The following is a 23817-nucleotide window of genomic DNA, read 5'->3' as shown; positions in this document are numbered from 1 at the left end:
CAGGACTGTTCTGTGTGGCTGAGCCCACTGATTAACCACGAGAAACAGCTGCTTCACTCACATCTGGGAAGCATCGATCGCCTGCGCTCCCCGTGGCTGGCTGGGGGGTAAACAGAGAGCGCTAGCTGCTCTTGTGCTGTCCGATGGTTGAGGTTGTGTGTGATGGTGTGTTTGTGTCTGTAGGGGGTGGGGGGGGGGGGGTGTACTCACTAGATCTAATTGGCAAGCAGCCCATCTCCAGAACGGAGAAGTGTCAAGTTTATGTCAGACACATTTCATGTCGAAATCTCTGTGTACAGTTTGTGAACTGTATGAATCATGTGCATCATTATTTAGAACTATTTCCCCCTCTTCTCTCAGTCTGTTTCTCTCTCCCTCTCTCTATCTCTCTGTCTATCTCTCTCTCCCTATCTCTCTCTATCTCTCTCTCTCTCTCTATCTCTCTCTCTCTCTCTCTCTCTCTCTCTCTCTCTCAGGGTCTCTCGGTCCTCGTCCAGGTGCCTGGCTCTCTATCTGTATGAATTATTCCTCTGTTATATACTGTTAGTGTTCTTAGTTCTGCTGACTGCTGAAGGTTAATTGTACTTGTATCTTCAGCACTATTTATGACTCCTAGTTCTTGACTGTCAAAACATAATATATGGAAGTGTTGAACATGAAAGCTGAGGGTCACTTTGCACACAAGAAATATAAAACCAAAGAGGAGAATCTTTATTTCTTCATGAGTTAATAATTGCCATGACCAACCGTGTTAGTGATAGAACTGATATACAAGTAATACTGTACAAAATATGTGTGACATGTATTTTCATGTGATAATGCCTTGCATAGAAAAACGATTATTCAAGATACATATTCATCAGGCCTGACACCCCTGCCCCATCCGTTCTCCAACACTAGACTGCGATAGTGTGCAAGAACAACTACTTTGAAAAGTATTTTGTTTTGTAACGTCAGTGAAACACGGCGAGCCCTGCACTGCTGCCCAGCCTATAGTACAAGGAAGTGGAGGACCATTCCATGTTAGTCGGATGTACTTCGACTTCAGTTTTTTTGTTTCCACATTCCCCGGCGCTGTCAAGACAGCAGCTTAACTGGTTTAGTCATCAAGTCATCAAAATGGCCCCGAGCTCTGCTACACAGTCGTGAGTCGTCATGCCTTGTTTCAGTTCTACTGTGCCAGGACATCTTAGAGCATCTGAGGTTTAAGAAAGCCAGTCATTCTCCTTGTTAGTTTTGGCCCTTTCATATGTTGTTTTTTTATGTGTTTTATTAATAATTCACCTTTTAGTGGACCGGAAACAATAGGTAAAAATGTGTTTAAAAAATTTGAGAAAAAGATTTAGACTCCACAAAACGCTTGAACAATTTTGACATTGGACATTTCAAATTCTGAAAGTCTCAACACGCTATAAAATAAAGAGTACCAAAAATACAATAAGAAGTTAAACACAGATTAATACTGGTCTAGAATCACTGACACGTTTTTGCAGTCTAGGACTGTAGGCTTATTCTTCATCTGGGGAATGACCATAGACTGTCAGTCAGACAACTCCTGCAAGCTGTCAGACCAAGTTCTCACTAGTGCTGACTTTCTCAAACTCCACGTCTTTGGTCTTCTGGCCCTTGGCTGTTCGTTTCTGGGCGCTTTTCTTCTTCCAGATCACCACCGCCGTCACCACCCCGATGAGAACCAGGACGCCCACTGCCCCGGCAGCATACACGGCTGAGCTCGGGGCTGGAGCTGGGGTGTGTTCAGGCGTTTTGCCTTTTGACATCGTCAGATCAGTCACCTGTTTGGAGAAGCACTGGTCAGAGTCCAGCCAGGGCTCGTAGTCATCGTCATAGTTATACTCCTCCTCCTCAGCGGGATGGTCGGTGTACTCGTCTTTGTCCAGGAACCCGACGCCGCCCTCCAGCACCACACAGTAGTACTTCCCCATATCCTCCGTGCTCAGCTGGGACAGCAGCAGGGAGTGATCCTGCTCTGAGAGCGTGGCCCTGCCTCGGAGGTACTCTGGCAGGGCCACGGACGTGTCCCTGGAGTCCAGGATGAGCTGGTCGTTCCCCAGGGCTCTGTGTTGGTACCACAGCACTTCCACTCTGTCCTCCTCGTCGACGTCGCAGGGCAGCGTGGCGGTTCCCCCCTCTGAGACAAGCAGCGTACGAGGCTCCCTGCTGGGGCACCTCAGCAGGGAGAACCTGCCAACCAGGGAGGGGGAGAAGCAGGAGTACTGGCCGAAGAGGTCTTTAGACAACACCGGGATGACCAGAGAATAGCCCGGCTCATCGCCGTCCACTGCATACATCCGATCCCCCCACTTGTCACCTTCGCTCTGGGACTTCCTGGTGGTGTTGACTTGACCCAGCGGTGTCTCCCATCTCCGGGTGGTGTCACGGTGTGTGGAGGGACAGGCCAGCACCACCCTCTCTCCGTCGGAGCGGAACACGCTCAGCTCATCGGGGTTCGGCAGGTACGCGTTGTGGAAGTTGAGGCACTTGTCTCCTGCCATCACCAGGCAGAGGAAGTGATGGCTGCTCTTCAACATGGTGGCCGTGACGTAGAGGGTCCTCCCGCCCTCCCCCACCTGCACTGCACCCCTCAGCTCCTCCTCCAGGGGCTCCAGGGACACCCTGCTGTCCAGGAACAGTTCAGTGGTGTAGTTTGGGAACACCTCGTGGTACCAGAGCACGCTGGCTCCGCCCTGAGCGGTGAAGCTGCCGTTGCAGAACAGCTCCGCCCCTCCGTCCTCCGTCACTGTGATCTCCTGAGCGCTGGTCTCCTGGTCGCAAACCAACAGCTGCAGCTCATGCTCGTCCACCTGGCTCCCGTCCTTCCAGCACTCCCTGCGATACACCCCTGAGTCGGAGTCCCGAAGCTGGCTGATCTGGAGGCCCATCAGGGGGGGTCTGTTGGTGATGCTCACCCGGCCCTGGTAATCCGACAGGGGGGAGGGAGGCGCAGACTCATCGGAGGAGTTCCCTAGTAACAGGTCCCTGCCTGGGCCTGGCTTGTAAACAGCGATGTAGTCCACTCCAAAACAGAAGCCCATCTCTATGTCCTCACCTCGCTGTCTGAAGATGGGCTCCGGGCCCTTCTGTGATCGGGCAGAGCCGAGGAGGAGGAGGAGGAGCAGGAGTCCTACGTTCTCCATAATGGTGGTTGTTCCTTCTGACACTGGCTGTCCCTGTTTCTCGCACACTGGATTTGGCAGACTGACTTAGAAATAAGGAACTTACTTTCATTTGTCACACAGCCACGCCCCTAGATTGTATCTTCTTACAGTGTAGATTCCTTCACACACACACACGTGCACACCCACACGCACATATGCACACGCGCACACACACACACACACACACACAAGCTGGCCCATACACAAGCAAGCACACACAAATTGCTTTCACACTCATTCGTCACTGTTAATCATTAATCTTTTTGTGTACACAGGTGAAAGGCAGTTTTAGAAATAAAAACATATTCTGTGGCACAAAGATAGGGAAACAACTAATATAACTTGTGAGTCCTGCCATCATTTGAGGCGCACCGATGAGTAGTTAGACAGGTTTAACTCATGGGCGCAGTCAATCACTGTCAAGGGCTTCTAAGAAAGGTTGAAATAAGGAGAGGAACGTGTGCACGTGTGTGAGACTGTGTGTGTGTGTGTATGTGAGACTGTGTGTGTGTGAGAGACACTGTGTGTGTGAGAGAGACTGTGTGTGTGTGTGTGTGTGTGTGAGACTGTGTGTGTGTGAGAGAGACTGTGTGTGTGTGTGTGTGTGTGTGTGTGTGTGTGTGAGACTGTGTGTGTGTTAGAGAGACTGTGTGTGTGTGTGTGTGTGAGACTGTGTGGGTCTGAGAAAGACTGTGTGTGTGAGAGAGACTGTGTGTGTGACAGAGACTGTGTGTGTGAGAGAAACTGTGTTTGTGATAGAGACTGTGTGAGTGTGTGCCTTCGCTTGCGTGCAGTCATGATTCCATGGGTGCAAGTGCGAGCAGTACAGCGCATGCATGGTCATGCGTGTCTCAGTTGTGAAAGTGTAAGTCTCACTGTAAGTGTATAATCTGTTTCATTTTGTTGTTTGGTGTGTAAAATCTCCCTGACAAAAGATACAGGCTGGGTGAGCGTGTCCTTGGATCTGATCCGACACTTGTTACTTGCGGCTGAGCAGCTGAAATGAATCCTGTTCCAAGTAACAGTTTTCCTAAAAAATTAAGTCAAATTCTCAAGTAAATCAGAAGCCCTTCAAAAAACAATGGTGAATGTTGTTGTTTTTTTGCTCATGATTGCAAGGAAAAGACGGAAAAGATTGGTTGACTACACAGTCCTGACATGACTAAGAATTCAGAGACTAAACATCTTGTCAGGAGCAGAGGAGGAACTAAGTTTCAGACCAAGACTTCGTGAAGACAGGAAAGTTTTAATTCACACAGCAGGAAGGTTTCAAACCCACAGACTGAAAAGAGTTCATAAAACCACAAACAATCCTAAACTAAAAGGCAAAATCAGGGTCAGAAAACAGGCAGAGGTCCATACAGGAATTCAACCTTTTTAGACGCTGGGAGAGATCAGGAAGAATGCTGACGACATGATCTAGCAGGGAGCAGAGGAACAGACAGGGAGCAGAGGAACAGACAGGGAGCAGAGCAACAGACAGGGAGCAGAGGAACAGACAGGGAGCAGAGGAACAGACAGGGAGCAGAGGAACAGACAGGGAGCAGAGGAACAGACAGGGAGCAGAGGATCAGACAGGGAGCAGAGGAACAGACAGGGTTTATAAACAGAGTCAAAGGCACAGGTGAAACTTGCAATGCTAATTGTTCTAAATTGAGGGGCGGGGTTGAAAACTGAGCCCAGGTTGACACCAACCTAACAGGGCTGAATCCTTACAGAACAAGAGAATGAGATTCATCACAGATGAGATTATCTTGTGCACATTGTTGCTGTTGTTCCAAAGACAAACAATGTTATATCTTAGACCCCTGGGAAACACAGTAAAACTAGTTTACTGCATCGTAACGTTACAATAAAGTTGTGAGACCAGTCTAATCGTGTGTCTAGCATACTGCAGGTTGGGGTGCCATGAATCTGATGTCTCTCTCTACAGCAGGATGACTGGAGTGGAAGTGAAAGGGAGCTGGTTAAATAGAGGTCTGTTTAGCTGAAGTTGTTTGTAACCATGGTTTCCTGACGGTTCTTCTGTAACATCAAAACCAGACCTCAAAAGAAACAGAGCGACATTAAAAGGAAGCAGGGAGATACAGCAGATCTGATCCAAGCGTTTTTAACCACCGCTGTGCTACTCAGTAAGAGCAGCACAGCAATGACAAATGTGTTGCTCTGATAAACCATGAAATATTAAAGCTAACATTAAGTTACTAATACGTTTACTGTAAGATAACCATTAACAGTTTCATGTGATTACATTCAGAAATAGAGAGACATGTTCCCACGTGGTGTCTGCTAGAGTAGCCAGACTTTGACTGTTAATTCTGAGACCTAGACAATGCTTAGATGCTGTAGTGTCAGCATGATGCAACTTACCCTAGTCACAAACTCTTTGCGCCACTTCCCTGTAGCCAGACGCTGCGGTCCGTCACGGGAAAACCTTGTGGCACAAGAACAGCCTCTACCCGACTGCAGCAGGCCTCATCAACAAGGCCCTGGACCCACACTCACTCTGACTGGATGCGCCTGCTCTTCTATTGCTCACTTGTCATTTAAAAAAGAATAACACACTTTTGTTCTTGCTTATTTGGTCCTTGCACATTTATGAATCATCAGACCAAAGCAGCTCCCTGATGGTGATAACCTCCCTGGCAGCTAACCTGTTTCTGATACTGACTCTGAATTAACTGGACAACGAGATAAACATCTCCGGCATTCAGTAATGTGTTCAGATTGCTCTGCTGTATCAGATTGGGGTCTGATGAAGTTTCCTGTGCAGGGCTGGGAGAACCGAGTGATCAAGCATTGGGATTAAACTCCTACTGTGAAGACCTCTGGCTGCCTGCTCTCCTAACTGGGTTGATTGCAGCGATCAGAGCTGTGGATTTGAGAAGCTTGTTTGAAATGTAAATTTGTCTGAAACATTTCATGTAAATGTGGGATGCAAAATAGCTGTAGGTGAGAAGGAATGGAGATGTTTCCGAAAGAGAAATCGCCTTTAATTGTTGAGGTAAGAATAGGGGCACAAAAAAAGGTCTACTCTTCAACCGCCAACCCGACCTGGTGTTGTGCCCGCAGATGCACTCTGAGCACCATGCAGCCCCCCAGCTGATTTCTGTTCTGTATGTATCAGCATCAAATGATTCTTACTGTATATTGCGGGGACTAGTATGAGGAAACAGACTAAGTTTCATGCATGTGACACTTTCCTAGTCACAGTTAGCAGAGTGCGTTGCATTTACATCAAATGGAAAACAAGGCCTGCCATGAAATGTTTTCCCCCTGCATACGTTTCTTCCCTTCTACCCCTTCTTTTAAAGCTAATGCTGAAGCTTTTAAAAAGCAATTGAAGACTCTGCTTTTCAAAGAGGCTTTAGGTAGTCGAGGGGTTTTTATGGTTGTTTGTCATGTTTTCTATTTAAAATGTTCTTGTATCTTAATTTGTGGTGTCAGACAATCCCAAGTCATTTTGTTGTGAAGCACTTTGTGAATTTGCCTTTTGAACCTATACATTTGGTAAGAGCCATATGAAAAAATGTGAACGTGCTAACCAAATACATTTACTTTGGTAATCATAGCTGGGCAATATTTCCTCCGAATGCGATGTCGTGGAGCAAGACAGGTATTGGTTCCCGTTCGAATCGTCACTATACGTTTTGAATGACGAGTTTTAAGGATTTTGTGTTTTCCACAAAAAACAACGTTGTTCTCTTCTATTCTCTAAAAAAATACATTGTGAGACCGCTGTCTCCCCTCCGTTTGGTTGCGATATCAAGACGAAATCTTTCACTTTTTGACTGTAGTGGTTTGTGCGCGCGCTCCTGCGAGGGGGTTCTTTTCAGGGCCAGGGTGCATCTGAGGGCTCAACACTTGTTCTCGCCATCATTTCAACAATTCAAACTGTATTTGGTTAGCGTACTACATGGGAAACGATTCACCGCCACTTGGCGGCACTGTGGCCCGGACGTCAGAATAATCACACCTAACCCAGCTAAATGACGAGGTAGAATGTCATAACAGAACTCCACATCCGCTGACCGCTGCCGGTGTCTGCAACGTAAACAAGCTTTAAGGTAATGCAAAGCGTTTTTACAAGTTTATACTACCAAGAATGCAAAATGTATGACCAAACATGCTTCCTTTCTGAAACAGTCGTTAGTCTAGGTAGTATACCTGCAGTCCAGTAATTATTTTGCTCTTCGCCAGTCTCTAAGAAAAGCTAGCCCCGAGCCTGATAGCAAGTTACAGCTCCCAGTTTCTCACATACAAGCAAGTTATGGAAACTAAGAAAATGCTTAACAACATTCCTACGTTATAGTGATCTGTGGTCTCTCCAGATGCACACACTGAAACCTATCAGGAGATAAATCATAACTCAGTGTGCTCCCTCCCTCTCTACCCCCCTTCTCCCTCTCTCCCTCCCTCTTTCCCTCCCTTTTTCCCTCTCCCCCTCCCTCTCCCCTCTCCCTCCCTCTCTTCCTCCCCTTCTCCCCCTCCCTCTCCCCCTCCCTCCCTCTCCTTTAGGGTAATCTGCATTTACCAGGGACATCACCCCCATGTTGCGTGTTATCGTGAGGTCCCTGTGTACGCGGTGCCAAGCCCTTCCACACCCCTCTCTCCTGAGCAGGCCCTGTTCCAGCTCTGGCCCGCTGGAGAACACAGAGACGGTGGACGCCCTCTATGACCTGTCCGTGGACATCCAGAAGATCCGCCAGCTCAAGGGCTGGGTGCTGCAGCAGAGCCCGGCGTACGTCAGCCAGACCGCCCAGCTGCTGAGGGACCTAGGGGCCAAAGGGCCCGTGATCGCCCGGGTCCTGGAGCTGTTCCCCGAGGCTGTGCTCTGCAGCCCGGATGAGATGCTGGCCCAGCGAGAGCTCTGGAGCTCTCTCTGCCCCAACCCGAAGGACCTGGTGGGCATCATCGAGAAGTTCCCCGCCTCCTTCTTCACCTCCTCCTGCCACCACAGCAACCAGCGGGAGAACATCGTCTTCTTCCGGAGCCTGCAGCTGAACAGACGTGTGGTCGCCAAGCTGATGGCCAGCGCCCCGCAGAGCTTCAGCCGGCCGGTGCAGCACAACCAGGTGATGGTGAAGACTCTGCAGGAAGCCTATCTGGAGCTGGGCGGAGAGGAAGCCAACATGAAGGTCTGGCTTCAGAAGCTGCTGAGCCAGAACCCCTTCGTGCTCCTCAAGCCCCCCGAGGTGCTGAGGGAGAACCTGCTGTTCCTCAGCGCCCGCGGCTTCTCTGCAGCCCAGCTCCTCCGCCTGCTCTCCAAGCTCCGGGGCTTCGTCACCGAGCTCAACCCACACGGCATGCGCCTCTCCCTGGCCTACTCCCAGGACAAGCTGGCCTGCTCCGACGCTGACCTCCAGGACATCGTCCTCCGCTGCCCGGCCCTGCTCTACTTCCCCGAAGCCGTCCTGGAGGAGAGGATCCAGGGGCTGCTCGGCGCCGGGGTCAGCCTGGCCCAGATCATACAGACCCCCTCGGTGCTGGAGCTGACCCCCCAGATCGTCAGCTACCGCTTCCAGAGACTGAGGGCTCGCGGCTACAACGTGGGGACAGGCAGCCTGGAGGTTCTCAACGGCACCAAGAAAGACTTTGAGGCGAGCTACAGCAAGCTGCAGCTACGCAGGGACAGGCCCCTCTTCAACCCTGTGGCTCCTCTGGCAGGAGACGACTGAGACCGGCGTGAACATGGGAATTATGAGGAGGTTTATTTATTGGTAATGGATGGAAAGTGGATTCGAAAGAGAACGAGACCTAAACAACTAAAGTGGTGCTAGTTATGCCGAGAACACAGTGAACAAACGAACCTTCATTAACTCTGTGGAATATATGGGGTTTCCAATGTGCTTATCTTTATCACAATCGGTTGATTCAGGTAGTGCCTTGTCATCCATCGGTTCATATCCTGTCTTATTATTCACATGTCTGTGTTCCTCCTGTACCCTACTGTGTTCTGATGATGTCACAGGTCTGTGATGTGGGATCCGCCTGCCTATAATAACAAACACCTGTTGGCTGTTTGTTATCTTTGTTTCTCTCTGTTCACTATAAACACAGTCCTCTGACCTTCATGCCTCAGAGAGACTTGGCTTGTACCGTTGTGTCTGAACTGGTCATTTTTATGTCGAGGTGTTTGGTAAAGTCTGTCTAAAATCTGCAGATTGCTACGTACTTATGAACCCAGCACCTGAAGACACGGACAGAACTTTTCTTCATCAACCCGACGACAAAAAAAGAGAGAAGTTGCAGTTGAATCTGCAAGTGTACTGACTTTGACCTCATCGGCTCTGGAAAATACTGCGATTTAGATATCCATGAAAATACTCATCATTGCAGATGTGCTGTGAGTCAGTAATTGTGTTTTCCCGACGTAGATAACTTGTCCGAGGTCTTGTTGGTTTGCCCAGAAAATTGGAGTGTTTTGGATAAGTGCTCGCCTGTATTTCTCTGCTCAGCTAAATGAATATGTAGGAGGCTGTAGAGGGGCCTGTGGGCCGAGTTGCTGGCGGGGCACATTACTCCTTCTGAAGGCCTTCTCTCACTCTCCCTCTCTCTCCTCTCTCTCTGTGTGTCTCTCTCCTCTCTGTCTCTCCATCTCTCTGTCTCCTCTCTGTCTCTCTGTCTCCTCTCTGTCTCTCCATCTCTGTCTCCTCTCTGTCTCTCTCTCTCCTCTGTCTCTCCATCTCTGTCTCTCTCTCTCTGTCTCCTCTCTGTCTCTCCATCTCTGTCTCTCTCTCCTCTGTCTCTCCATCTCTGTCTCTCTCCTCTCTCTCTCTCTCCTCTCTGTCTCTCTCCTCTCTGTGTCTCCATCTCTGTCTCTCTCTCCTCTCTGTGTCTCCATCTCTGTCTCTCTCCTCTCTGTCTCTCCATCTCTGTCTCTCTCCTCTCTGTCTCTCTCTCTCCTCTCTGTGTCTCCTCTCTCTCTCTCCTCTCTGTGTCTCCTCTCTGTTTCTCCCCCCCCCCCTTCTCTGCTCCGAGGCCAGTTGGGGCTCAAACCAGGCTCAGAGTGCTTTTTAATGGAGAGCCAGCTATGCAGCTAATGAGCCCAATACCGTGTACCTCAAGGTCCCGGTCTGAAGGCGTGTATGACGGTCAGAGAGTAGGAAGAGGGGACGCTGGGGGCTGACCAATGGGAGGCATCGGAGACACGTCTGGAAAAACGGGTTCCATGTGGCCCATGCTCAGCGTGAAGCTGGTTGTCATGGTGATGGCGGACGGGGGAGGGCATGTTGGAATCGAGTGTGGCGGTGCCCAGGGATAGACTGAAGTACATCCAGCAGCTATGTACCCAGAAGGACTTGGGGAGGGGGGGTTTGTTTAAGGCATGTCAGCAGGTTGTAAACAGGAACATTTGATTCCGAAGGTGGGAGGATCTGCCTAGAAGTCTAGTCTGGGGACACTGCAGGCACTACAGTGCCTGAGAGTTACTAAGTGTTTTCTGTTTAAATGTGCTTTCAGCCTCTCCTATTCATCCTCTTCATCCTCTATCCTTTCATGTCTGTATAATCCCTCTCTTCTGCTCTGATTCCTGTTCCCTCCACTCTCCCCCCTTCAGGCTGAGTAAGTGACCAAAGCACAACAGGTTAATAAGCAGATCTATGGATTGTTTGTTTTCATTTTAGACGTGACACATGACATTACCAGCCAGGGAAGCACGTTAATGGAATAGGGCATAACTCATAGAAAATATGGAAAGGGGTGACACCTGCAATTAAGCCCTGTGATTTCCAGCAGAGAGCAGTATTGTGGAGGGTGATGGTGGTAAATATTCAACACTCGAGGCCAGTAGGGCTCAGAATGAATGTGAGCTGAGTTCAGAGATCTAAGCATCTCCTCCCTGCTGCTCTCCCTGCCATTGTCTCCCCTTGTGAAGGTGACTTTCTAAAAGTTCAAACCAATGAATGAGTGAATATATGGATAGATTTATAAGTGAATGCATGGTGAGGTACTGTACTATATATATTAAAAAGAAAAAACTGAAAATGTTAACTGAAAAAAGTAGCCTTAGTTCGAGCCTGTCATCTGACTCACTGACTGGTCTTAGAGCTCCCCTTAGTGGTCTGATATACACGTGCAATAAGTGGCTTAATGAGGAATCAGTCATTCATGAAATTGATCATTTATTATCAAACATTTTGAATACAATGAAAATACATCCAATTTATAGACATTCTTGCAAGATATTTTATAAATAACCAGCAGCAAACCTTAAATGATTACTATGAAACATTCACAACAGCAGTTTACATAATAAATGGCATGTTTTGTCCTAAAGTGCCTAACAGCCTCTTTTATCATATTATAATGTATTTCAAAAATAAAATAATCTACAAGACCCCAGAGAAACCAGAGACCCCCAGATCAGACGCATCAGATGTGTACGGAGTGGGCATCGTCTCTGGCTGGGAGCCAACCCCTCCTTTACATGACTAACCCATGGATCACTACTGACGTCAGCCCTCTCTACAAAGGAGGGAGAGAGAGAGAAATAGACATGGAGTAAGAGAGAGAGACAAAGAGAGAGAACAGAGAGACAGAGAGAGAGAACAGAGAGAGAGAGAACAGAGTGAGAGAGAACAGAGTGAGAGAGAGAGACAAAGAGAGAGAACAGAGTGAGAGACAAAGAGAGAACAGAGTGAGAGAGAGAGACAAAGAGAGAGAACAGAGTGAGAGAGAGAGAACAGAGTGAGAGAGAACAGAGAGACAGAGATAGAGAGGGAGAGAGACAGAATACCTCTGATAAGAAAGGAAAGATGACATCATGACTCATTTCGCCTGGAAGAGCAAGATCAGAGTGCAGGGGTAAACGAGCACCAGCTGGCCTGCAGGCTGCAGCCTGCAGCTGACGACAGCTTCAGCGACACCCTCTCTGGTGTCCTGACCCGTCAGGCTCCTCCAGAACAGTCCTGGGAGGGGAGTGGTGAGCATCTGACAGCATGATGCCGCAGGTTCAAATAATGGATAAAAGCGTCTGCTAAATATTAAATGTTATTTATTTATTATGATTGATCTGATGATCTGATAGGAACTGGAGTGAGATATTTCAAAACATATCTATATCCTTCCTTACTAGTGGAGACGATTGGATTACGTAAAAGGATGGTTGTGTTACGGCCACATGTGTTGTGTTCTTTGTTTGTCACCTCCCTTCCCTTTTCTGTAGCTCCGCCCAGGTTGTGTTCCCCATGATTGCCAGATGAGATGCACCTGGCCAGGTTATCAAGCAGCAGATAAAGACTCCAGTTTCCTGCTGCAGGAGAGAGGCTTCGAGCTTGGGGACTGCTGGTCTTGCTGCCTCTTAGCCTGGGAGGTTGTTTGTTTGTCTTGTAGTTGTGAAATTCTGTTGTATTAATAAATCCCATGGATTTGGTACTTTTAAAGGTGTTCTTAGTAGTTGTTTTGGGTCAGTGGCGGAATGTTAGGAATGCCCTAACCCATGGTTGGCTGTGGAAGGAGACTTTCTCTGATCAGACCTGTATTTCTGCTTCATACAGTCATTACAGCATCACCAGACCTATAGATCTGCTCTTTTGAAAACTTGAAACTTGTACTTAATGCCGTTTTCCTCCTGAATCTCATTTGGAACATGTGGAAACCTTGGTCACGAGAAAAAGAAAGAGACATATCTTAAGATGCACACCAACATTGTATTATTTAACAAAATCTCCATAATCTTCATGGGGCCATGTTTGTTCAGACGCTATCTAAAAAAATAGAATTACAATTAAATTACCATATTCATTTGATTACAAATTACCATAATGGTATTAAACTTCAACCGCAGAGATAATTGCATTCTTACTGTACCTAGACTGCTTTATAAAGATCCTCCGGTCAAGTTTGGGGAAGAAGACATCACAGTTGAAGTCGGCCATGACTTCTGTGAGGTAGACCAGGTCACACCAGGGGTGTTCCATGCCTTCCTGCAGGTCGGGTCACAATGACCCAAAGGTTCACAACGACCCATCGTTGTGCTGCGACAACTTTACACAATACAAAAACAAATAAAAAGCATTTTCTTTTAACCTTCGCACTGTGGGGTGGGGGGGGGGGGGGTGAGGTGTGACGGTTAAAATAAAATGCTTCACTTTATTTTTGTATGAGGTAAAGTTGTCGCAACACGTGGGGAGGTCACAATGACTGAAGGGTCAACATGACCCGAAGATAACATCGCTGCACACACACACACACATTCACACACAGATACACACACAGACACATACAAACGCACACACACAGAGAGTCACACTTTGGTTCATTTTGCATAACTGTTACCTTGTAGACCTGGTGCCCTCCCACGACCCAGATGGTCTCTACAAGGTCCCTGATGTGAGGGAGAGACGTCTGGCCCACGGCCGCTTTAAAATCCCTGCAAAGGAAATGCGCGTATTCGGGTACGGCGCTGGGAGGAACCGCAACACGACCATTAAAAAACCAACAGGACCCCAGCAAAAAAAATACGCTACATCTCAAGCGGCTATCATTTCAATACATTCAGATAAAACGCAACAGGGACCGTATTGACATGCGGCGGTGTGTGTGTGTCTCACCTGAGGGTCTTGCTCAGAACCACATGGACAACATTAGACATGGGAAACAGACTTTCGGGGTTGGAGTACCAACAGGTCTTTCCCCAAATCAACAGGTTAATCTTTCCTGCACCACAACCACAAAAAGGAATCGTGTCTTTAGTTACACTATTATAGCTATACTTGATTAAACGTGCCTGCACCATCTAGATTAAAAGGTTGAGATAAGCCTCGAAAATAAATATCATGGTTCAGTACAAAGTCTTTTAAATTTCCATTTTACCTGCTCGGGACACTCTTGTGACTGTGTCTACAAAAAACTTGAACTCTGTCCTGTAAAAAGGAGATAGCGATTGAAATTACTGGACTAAACGGAGATTAGCCTACTATAAGATAAAGCTGTTTAATAAAATTATATAAAACTGAAGATAAAATTATTCAATGACAAACAACGATCTAATAATTACACGAGATTCAAATATGTGTAGAGCCATCAAAATTTAATAGTAAACAGATAGTACCATATTCAAACAACTTGTAAATTGACAATTGCGTCGTTCCTGATTCGAAACGAAAATGCCGTAAGCCTACTAGCCTACTGTTAGTCTACGTCTTCATTCTTACGGTAAATGCCAAGGCAAGCGTCCGTTCTTCCCTATCCCCCAGTTGTTGCACACTGCCGCGATGAGCCGAAGCGGTCTTCTGTGCTCCTTGTCCGAACTCATTGTCTGTAATAGAATTAAACACGACTGCGCAAAGTGAGATTATCACTGTTTCTTACATAACTGCATCCGTCAATCAGCTTGTGAATGTGCGCAATAGGATCATGAATGACCACTATGGAACAAACAAGGCGGAGCCACAAATGTGTATCGATTAGCCTGTGTTGAATTCACCACTACAATGTTAGCCCCCACATCTGGAAACGCTGGGAAGGAATGCAACGTGACTTTCAATGGGCCAGCTAAACATTGTGCAATAGCTTAAATGGAACAAAATGGAAAGTTTCTAGCAAATGGTCAACCAATGGATAACCATACACCACCAAAAGCTAGAGCTAGATTACGTTTTGTTTATTGCATATCCACAAACAACAGATAAAACAAACAAACAAAATATAGCCTACTGCAGTAGCAATAGAAAGACGTGCGCTGGTGAACTTTATGACTCAGAAGCTCATACGGGTAAAATGATTACCTTAAAATGTCCAGAAGATATGAAAAAAATAACATGTGGCTGTTAACAGAATAATTTAGTGGTAAAATCCCGTGTTCTGACTGTTTGTCCCCACACTAATAGTAGTACATTGCAGGCTCCCTGTCTTGAGCCATTAGATAAACCATGTTGTTGAAAAAATCTTCAAATTTCAAACACTTTCAGGACCTCAGCTCCTTATAGAGACAATTGGAAAACAGTGAAGGACCCTGGTGGGGAAATCATATACAGTTGCCTCTCACACACACACACACACACACACACACACACACACACACACGCACGCACGCACACACACACACACACACACACACACACACACACACACACACAAACGTTAAGAACAGTATGTTCCTGTGGTTGAGTAGGCAGAGAACAGAGTCCTCTCCTCAGCACATGTGGCTTGTCTGCCTCTGAATGTTCTGGAAAAACGACATCTCACTTAGGGATCATTTATTTTATGAAACCCTGCATTCAAAAGCCTTCCATTGCCCAGGGCAGGTATGCTCTTGAGAAGCTCGTTAAACTTCACATCCTGGTAGCAATCAATAAATCAAATGCTCTGACGAATCTGTGGCTGTCAGGACTGTAATAAACAGGACCAATCAGCGTTCCCGACCAAATGCAATGATTGGATGGCATTCAGACCGAATGCAATGATTGGACGGGCTACTTGTCTGTCTGTCTACCTCCCTCCCGGCAGTGGCCAAGCAGCGTGCGTTAAAGGAGTGGCTGTGAAGGGAGGGGGTGGGATGTGAAGGGAGGGGGTGGGATGTGAAGGGTTGGATACTTTCAAACTCAAGACAGATTTTCTAGTTTCACAAAACTTACTTAACCTGACTTTAAATATGCTGTGTAAATCTCTCTCTCTCTGCTGGAGAGAACTCTGAGCTGTTTCCCCCTCTCAACTGGAGTTTGGAGGCCTCCCGAAATATTTCCCTCTTTATTTGTCAAAACCATCGTTTTACGTATTCAAATCCGATTGGCTAATGTTATGTGTCAAATATGACAAAGTAATGTCTGCTTTACACTATTGAGTGTTTTTATGAATGTCTGTTTATGTGACAAATACATTTTGAGGTGTGAAACTGTAATCCAGAGCAGAACGTAAAATAAATACATGTTTCTGAACTGTTTAACCCTTGTGTTATCTTCGGGTCGTTCTGACACATCAGTCATTGTGACCCACCGTCGTATTGCGACAACTTTACGGCATACAAAAACAAAGTGAAGCATTTTCTTTTAACCGTTAGGCTGTCTCAGACCCCCCACATTGCGAAGGTTAAAAGAAAATTATTTTTATTTGTTTTTGTATTGGGTAAAATTGGGTAAACACAACGATGGTTCGTTATGAACCTTTGGGTCATGTGACCCGAAGACAGCACAAGGGTTAAATGGGCCCAGTGGAAAGACCAACTGACCTTTTAACACACAAGACCATCACATTCCAATCCATTCTTATGGGTTAACTGATATTGTACCGTTGTTAATTCCAATTGGTCTCAAACTGAAAGCAGAACATCAGACAGGTTTTAGTATTTGTCTATGTGGGATCCCAGGGTGTGTTTGTTGACTGGTCTGAAACCAGGCCTCCACACTAACGTAATCTTTTGCAAATACTGTGAGGGGTCAGGTGGAATACAGGGTCTGGGGGCACCCTCTCCGGGGAGTAGGCAGAGAACAGAGTCCTCTCCTCAGCACATGTGGCTTGTCTGCCTCTGAATGTTCTCGAAAAACGACATCTTACTTAGGGATCATTTGGGATGTGAAGGGTTGGATACTTTCAAACTCAAGACAGATTTTCTAGTTTCACAAAACTTACTTAACCTGACTTTAAATATGCTGTGTAAATCTCTCTCTCTCTGCTGGAGAGAACTCTGAGCTGTTTCCCCCTCTCAACTGGAGTTAGGAGGCCTCCCGAAATATTTCCCTCTTTATTTGTCAAAACCATCGTTTTACGTATTCAAATCCGATTGGCTAATGTTATGTGTCAAATATGACAAAGTAATGTCTGCTTTACACTATTGAGTGTTTTTACGAATGTCTGTTTATGTGACAAATACATTTTGAGGTGTGAAACTGTAATCCAGAGCAGAACGTAATTTTTGTTAAATTCTTTTGCAAATACTGTGAGGGGTCAGGTGGAATACAGGGTCAGGGGGCACCCTCTCCGGGGAGGTAGGCGTAAGGACACTTAATTGATAGGATCAGGTAAACAGGTGAAACTCATATTCGTGATTGTGCTTTCTTTAAAGGTTCCGATTAGGTGAAGGAGGGGGTGGTGGAGCCAACACTGGTGAAAACAGCGGTTGAGGGACCGCCTGAGATTTCTCCAATTATTTGTATTCTTTGTTTTGACTTAAAGTGTTTGTTTTACCGTTTTGCAACCAAGTACGGCAGTGTGTCTACTAGTTTTCTGGCTCAGCTGAAAAGAAAAATTAATTATAACCGAGATATTGCTGCAAATTGTCCGTCTCAGCGTCTCACCGAGTACGTCTGGGGAACGTACTCGGTGACGGAGATAGCGAATCGTCACAATACTTTTATCCAAAAGAAGGATTAAGACTCCCAGGAATACTAGTATTACGTCTCCTTACAGGGCTGCTTGCAGTGGCGATTTTAGACCCTTTTTAGGGGTGTTCAAGAACCCCTAAATTTCAACTCAGCACCCCTAAAAATAATAATTTAAAAATAACAATTATTATAGTTTATTATCATTTGATGCTGGTAGTTCATGAAGAAAGGGACATCCTTAGTTTTTTCATTCATTCAATATTTTGCATAATAATACATAAATGTATTAATTGTTATCCAGTGAAATTAGGGATTTATATTAGCAAGGGGTTTTAGCACTTTTGCAAGCCATTGTATTCATGTCACATTCTCATTGGGGGCTGAGCACCCCTAAAGGTCTGATCCTAAAATCGCCCCTGGCTGCTTGTATTGAGATGGGACGCGGTGGAGGAAGAGCTCACTGGATAAGTGTGCGTACAGTTAGAAGTAGAAGTGAAGTCAGAAGACGCCATGGATATCCCCAGGTGGTTATGCTGTTATACATCTCTGAATTCAACAGTTATCTCAGTGTGCTTGTTTGAAAAGGACAATAACAAAATGTGTCCCTTGGGAAGATCACAGCCAGGCCTAATTGATTGAGGCATCACATGTCAGTTTTACAATCATGTGAGCTCTGACTGGCGACAGTCTCAGTTCAACTTCATGAGGACCACAACTGAATTAATTTGTCATGGCCAAGTAACTGTTTGTCATGGATATGGGAATTACAAACAATTGTGTGATATTTACTGTGAATTGGTATACTGAGGTATAATAATTTTTATTTTGTTTGAAATTGTATTAAATAGAAATGCTCTTGTGAGAGTTTTGTGGGTGGGATTTTGTTAGAATTGTTCTTGTTTGAAGAGTATAGTGTGAGTATAGAGTGTGACACTTCCTGAAGGGTGCAGATATGTAGGCCTATAGTTGTTTTCTATATTGGCAAAACTATGGAAGCAAATCAGTTACATAATGTTTTGAATTTGAAAAGGCATTGAATACTTAATATTGAAATTGAAACACCACCGAATTTGTTGGTTTTGAATTCACCTCTTTAAAATTGAAATATTAATTTATTTAAATGGAAGAAATCATTCAGATCCAAAAATTCAAGTTTCAGAAATTCAGGTAGCTCAAATTCGAATGGTGAAAGTCAGATCCCAAACATTAAATAAAGAAAAATATTAGAGCCGAAAATAATCTGATTGTAACCTCCGGTATAACAAGAATAAGTAAGACAATCGAGCCTCAATGCAACCGAACCATCTCGTTTCTCCGAGAAAGGTCCAACTGAAGACTTCTCTCCTCAGACCACTTTCATTCAGGTGTAGCCGCAGGCAGTCATACATGCACACATGCAAATCAGTCATACAATTACAGCCTGAGGAGAGAGATCCGGTCTGACTCGATTTTTTTCGGCTCAAATTTTTGGATCTGAATTTGACCATTCGAATTTGAGCAGCATTTATTTTCTTTTTGATTTCTGAAGCTTTAATTTTTTTATTGAATCTTTTGGATCTGAATTTTACTGTTCGAATTTGAGCAACCTGAATTTCTGAACCTTAAATGTCACATGACATGCTGTTTTTGGAAGCTTTTATATAGGCCTTGTGTTCCCCTAATACTGTATCTGAAGTCTCTTTCCCGAAATTCAGCCTTGGTGCAGAATTACAGCCACTACAAGCAGTCCCACAATGAGCTTTCCTCAGAACCAGCTGTTTCGGTGTCGCTTTAAATGCTAATGAGGAGGAGAAATGCGTCACCATGCGCTAATGTTTACAGTGGATGTATCAATGGCTCGTAGCCCCGTTGCTGTAAGATGCCTCGAATTTGCCCATTCTCATCTGATCACCCTAGTTTGCATATGTGCACACTCATAGTCATTTCAATGAGGGGACAGGCGGATATCGCGCGCGCCATAACACCAACAGCAGAACGGTTATCCAAATAACAAAGAAGTGTACAACACTCGCGTTACAGTGTGTGTATTCACACACATACTTGATGCTATCTACCTTTACATTAGCGACAGTGACTGAGCTGTTAGCTGTTAGCTGCAGAGCTCATGTTACAGCCACATTCTGAAGGTGACATTCTGACATGTTGAAGGGTGGCAAGCTAATCAGTAAAGCAACAAAATGAGCGTTAGTTTACTTACTTATCCGAGGTTTGTAGCCGGACTAAGGAGAGTTGGTACTGATTCAGAATGTAATTTTAGGCGGTCAGCGAGGCCAGCTTTGTATTGGCCCAAGTTGAGGAAACAGTCGTGGCTGAAATGTTTGGCGCAGGCATACAAAACTTTGGGAAGTTGTGTCGGCGCATTTCCAGAGAAAAAAGACACTGGTTCTTCAGAGGCTTGGATGAAGGAACTGTAAAAAGACTTGTTTTCATTTGTACATCCAAACACTGAGCAACTGTTATTCTTCGTTCGTTTGCAAGCCATGATGTCTCTTGAGGAAAAACCGATATCACACTGGCATGGTCGTAGCTCAGATTCTCATGGAGGGGCCAGAGAAAGGGGAGGTAACCTTCCTCCTTGTGACATCACAAGGAGAGGATTTTCAAAACCTATAGCGTTTGAGCTTTCATTTTCTCAAATGCGGAGAAGAATACCCAGGGCTTGGTTTACACCTATCAAAATGTGTAGCCACTGGGGGACCAAAGGCAGACTAAGGGAACTCATATTAATGTTAAATGTTTTATGTCATGGGACCTTTAAATTTTTGGATCTGATTTTTTTTTACATTGACAAATTAATATTTCAATTTTAAAGAGGTGAATTCAAAACCAAAACATTCGGTGGTGTTTAAATTTCAATATTAAGTATTCAATGCCTTTTAAAATACAAAACATTATGTCACTGGTTTATTTCCATACAAAACAACAATTTTTATATTGTCTATGCCATTTTTATTTGCATGCATTAATTTAACTATACTTGTTAAAATGTTGGCTAAAATATGCTATTTCTAATTGTTTTACAATGTTCCTTGATTTCTGGAAATCGTCTCGCGACCCCCCCTCGTTGTCTCGCGATCCCCCGAGGGGTCGCGACCCCCACTTTGACGGTGCGTTTAACCAGAGCCATTTTTCTATGGCTCTGCACTGGTCTATGGTGATGCCCCGTAGTACACCTGTAGCAGAACTACACTAGGTGGCGGCAGTGAGTACCAAGCAGTGGTGGCGTGGCTTTCTATCGTGGAATAAGGAGAGGAAGACTAGGTTGAAATGTTTGGAGGCAAAATAGCTCCAGGTCACTCTACTCTGTAGCCTACTGCTGGAATCTTAAAATATATAAATGGAGACAACAGTCGTCGTGAATGCAGTTCCCCCATATGGACATGTTATTGCGCATGAAAAATGGAAAGGCTCTGTTCTCGTGCAGAGTTTGAAGGGTAAGGAATATCACTATGCGCTCAGTAACAGTATCAGATGGTAAGTTGAATTGTAAGAGATCGATAGTTCTGAGTTTAGTTGTACTGTAGTTATCTAACTACTTTCGTAGACAGTATACCTCAGACATGAGAGAAAGCACTTCATTGCTTTCGTTGTAGCGCTATATGTGATTCGGTTACTATAATTCTGATCGTTTTCTGTGAACCGCTTCTTTTCACAGGCTTATACTATGTAGCTAGTTAGTTTTCAATGTAAACCACGGGGCTCGAAAACAGGACACACACGACCACAGTATTTCTCAATTGATCGTGGCTACAATTTTCTATTTAAGGAAGTGTGAAAACTACTTTTGAGAAGGAACTGGGCGTCGTGGACTTCCACTTGTCCAACAACAACTGCATCCTGTACGTTTCTGAGACTGACCTTGTAGCGGGAAACAGTTACAAAAGAAAGTTGGTTCGCTTCAGAAATGTAAGTTTATTTCAAGTCTTTTTCACTTGGGAAGATTTCCAGATGCGACGACTTTTTCTTGTGAGTGTACCCCTTTCTGTTGAAGGCTAACAGTAGTCTGCAGGGGATAGTCTTGGTGGAGAAGACTATACTGAGCGAGCAGTACTTTGCTGCCATACAGAAGTTTGTGGTGATTGAGTTGGGCCTGATACTGTTACCTGTTACCAACCAGGAGGAGGCATCCCAACTCCTGACTCAGATGGTAAGAAATATACATGATTAAAGCCACGTCATGTCTCAACCTTTTACCAGAAAAAACTTAAGGTGTGGAAAATCCATGTACTTAGAAACCTGTCAATTGTGGTGTCTGTTTTCTGCAGGCAGTTGGGGAAAGTAAGGAGAACCCGTTCCGGCGGAGGAGTGTGTCGTACCTGTTGGACCCCCTGGTCATGTCTCTGGTGCAGCAGATACCTGGAGTAGGGAAGGTCAGAGCGATGTCTCTGCTCCAGCACTTTTCCAGTATCCAGCAACTGTGCAATGCTGGCATCCATGAACTGGAGCCAGTAGTGGGCCAGGCTGCAGCCCAACACGTGCACAACTTATTCCACCAGCAGGCCTGACTGCACAGTGGATATAGTTACATATGTCAATAAACTCCTGTGTACAAGATCCTGTTTTTTGTATGCGATCGAGCTAGAAGTACATTTTTAACTTAAATGTCTTTCGACTGTGTTTACGTGATATAGTCTTTGTGTAGTTCTGGACTGTGTGCAGTTGATCGAATAGAGAGAGAAAAAAAGACTTGTTAACCCATGTTGTTCAATGTGCCTGTGTCTGCAGCCAGGGCTGGAGCAATGTAGTGGCCTGACCACTAGATGGGGTAGAAGATGATGTTTACTCATGCCTCTCACTGTGGTCTTGCGTAGTCCAGAACAGTCTTGACTCAAGCTGTGAGTTTCATTACAACTGACAGTGAAAACAGACCAGAACCCAGAAGGAGAATCGATGTGCTGCTGTCACACTGTGTTCTCGAAAACCCATTCCTTTAGCAAGGGAATGGCTTCACTCTCAATGAAGGAGCACTTTCCTGGCAGCCTGCTTAAAGCCCTGTTTCCTAACCACTCAGTCACTACCGGCTTTTATACCCGGCTGCGTCATGTGACCCGGCTGTGCCATGTGACCTGGCTGGAGGGAGTTCTGCCTGGCAGGAAGCTCACTGGGACATTCCAGTCCCTCCCCGACCAGCACAACAGGCGGTGCCATTGGCATGCTGCTGGCTTAACCAGGAATTGACTACTCTGACTCCACGGGGGCAGTGGAAGCTAATGGAATCTTCCTCCTCCTCTCCCCTTCCACTTTGCTCATTGAGACAAATCGGTAGCTTCTGAATTGACCGGATGGGTACCAGGCCCCTGCTTGGAGTGCCCTTGTGTTGACGTTTTGCACGTGTTGTTTACGTGTCAGCAACAAGACTATTTTGTAGGTTTATCCCAACATTTTACCCCTTGCGAAGATGTGTACTTTTGCTTTTCACCTCAAGCTAGGCAATGGAGAGATCCTTGATAAATCCCCCACCCCTTCCCACTCTCTCTGTCTCTCCCCCTCCACCTTCCCACTCTCTGTCTCTCCCCCTCCACCTTCCCACTCTCTCTGTCTCTCCCCCTCCACCTTCCCACTCTCTCTCTCTCCCCCTCCACCTTCCCACTCTCTCTGTCTCTCCCCCTCCACCTTCCCACTCTCTCTGTCTCTCCCCCTCCACCTTCCCACTCTCTCTGTCTCTCCCCCTCCACCTTCCCACTCTCTCTGTCTCTCCCCCTCCACCTTCTCACCCAGAGTTGGTCCTCCTGTGATGTATTGGTTTTCTGCTCGGCTTCCTCCTTTAAGAGTTGCACACTGCTGGCAGTGTTTGGCTTTACTTCCTGCACACAAAACAGCTCCCGGTTTTATTGGCCTTCTAACAGGATCAGCTGAATCCAGGCCCTTTATTGTGGAGCTTGTGGCGTTTGAGAGAGAGAGAGAAAGCCCCTGACGGAGACCGCTCAACTTGACTTCTTAAATTCCACACTGAGGTTCTTTAGAGGGGAAGGGAAGCATGAAGGCTTTGGGATGCAGGCATGGAGCTCTCTTTGGTGTCCCTCTGAACAGTTCAAAAGTGGGTTCTCACCAGGAAACGAAAGAGGTGCATCAATATAACATGACTGAGGCTTATTTTAGATGCCTGAGGGGGAGGAACTGAAAGAAGTTGTGTGAATAAAGTGAATTTTGTATTAAATGAGACATTTAACGAGTCCATATACTTTATATTACTTTATTTCGAAACCTTTTTTAATGCAACGAATTGGGGAACATTTTGAATTTGACCCACGCTGGCATGTCCATTAGAATTGAGAATGTATTCAATTGTCGATAACTTGGACTTGTTTAAAAACGCGACTCTGTTAAGCATAGCGTGACTAATATGCTACTTTTCTGCTTTAAAGTTAGCCGATCCTTTA

The 23817-nt window shown here is 45.7% G+C and overlaps 3 protein-coding genes and 1 long non-coding RNA gene across 4 annotated transcripts; 3 read left to right on the top strand and 1 right to left on the bottom strand.

Annotated features, from left to right (window-relative positions):
• The first annotated feature begins 7187 nt into the window (after window positions 1-7187).
• Window positions 7188-9792, top strand: mterf2 (mitochondrial transcription termination factor 2). The gene is made up of 2 exons (XM_067235052.1): window positions 7188-7243; window positions 7695-9792. Exon 2 carries the CDS (start codon window positions 7727-7729, stop codon window positions 8852-8854), a length of 1128 nt encoding a protein of 375 aa, XP_067091153.1. The 5' UTR covers window positions 7188-7243; window positions 7695-7726; the 3' UTR covers window positions 8855-9792.
• Window positions 9793-12196: 2404 nt separating this feature from the next.
• zgc:153031 lies at window positions 12197-14781 on the bottom strand. Its single transcript, XM_067234697.1, has 6 exons — window positions 14333-14781; window positions 13992-14041; window positions 13730-13835; window positions 13455-13581; window positions 12987-13102; window positions 12197-12775 (listed from the first exon to the last, which is right to left on the bottom strand). Exons 1-6 carry the CDS (start codon window positions 14431-14433, stop codon window positions 12694-12696), a joined length of 582 nt encoding a protein of 193 aa, XP_067090798.1. The 5' UTR covers window positions 14434-14781; the 3' UTR covers window positions 12197-12693.
• A 799-nt stretch (window positions 14782-15580) lies between these two features.
• LOC136941989 (uncharacterized) lies at window positions 15581-17480 on the top strand. Its single transcript, XR_010876566.1, has 3 exons — window positions 15581-16056; window positions 16312-16556; window positions 17065-17480. It is a non-coding gene; the product is annotated as an uncharacterized lncRNA (long non-coding RNA).
• A 3203-nt stretch (window positions 17481-20683) lies between these two features.
• On the top strand, window positions 20684-21987 carry faap24 (FA core complex associated protein 24). The gene is made up of 4 exons (XM_067235338.1): window positions 20684-20871; window positions 21204-21343; window positions 21429-21584; window positions 21703-21987. The coding sequence occupies exons 1-4, from the start codon at window positions 20775-20777 to the stop codon at window positions 21940-21942; spliced, it is 633 nt and encodes a 210-aa protein (XP_067091439.1). The 5' UTR covers window positions 20684-20774; the 3' UTR covers window positions 21943-21987.
• The last annotated feature ends 1830 nt before the right edge of the window (window positions 21988-23817 follow it).

The sequence above is a fragment of the Osmerus mordax genome, chromosome 4 (genome assembly GCF_038355195.1).
Source record: "Osmerus mordax isolate fOsmMor3 chromosome 4, fOsmMor3.pri, whole genome shotgun sequence".
Taxonomy (NCBI): Eukaryota; Metazoa; Chordata; class Actinopteri; order Osmeriformes; family Osmeridae; genus Osmerus; species Osmerus mordax.
This window is presented reverse-complemented; position numbering and strand designations above follow the sequence as displayed.

Excerpts from the sequence above, each read along its gene's own strand:
- faap24 (XM_067235338.1), top strand. The coding sequence starts at position 20,775 with ATGGAGACAACAGTCGTCGTGAATGCAGTTCCCCCATATGGACATGTT. Across the intron at positions 21,344-21,428 it reads AGTTGGTTCGCTTCAGAAAT|GCTAACAGTAGTCTGCAGGG; the intron begins GTAAGTTTATTT and ends TTTCTGTTGAAG. Across the intron at positions 21,585-21,702 it reads CCCAACTCCTGACTCAGATG|GCAGTTGGGGAAAGTAAGGA; the intron begins GTAAGAAATATA and ends TGTTTTCTGCAG.
- zgc:153031 (XM_067234697.1), bottom strand. The coding sequence starts at position 14,433 with ATGAGTTCGGACAAGGAGCACAGAAGACCGCTTCGGCTCATCGCGGCA. Across the intron at positions 14,042-14,332 it reads CGCTTGCCTTGGCATTTACC|GACAGAGTTCAAGTTTTTTG; the intron begins GTAAGAATGAAG and ends TCCTTTTTACAG. Across the intron at positions 13,836-13,991 it reads CACAAGAGTGTCCCGAGCAG|GAAAGATTAACCTGTTGATT; the intron begins GTAAAATGGAAA and ends GTTGTGGTGCAG.
- mterf2 (XM_067235052.1), top strand. The coding sequence starts at position 7,727 with ATGTTGCGTGTTATCGTGAGGTCCCTGTGTACGCGGTGCCAAGCCCTT.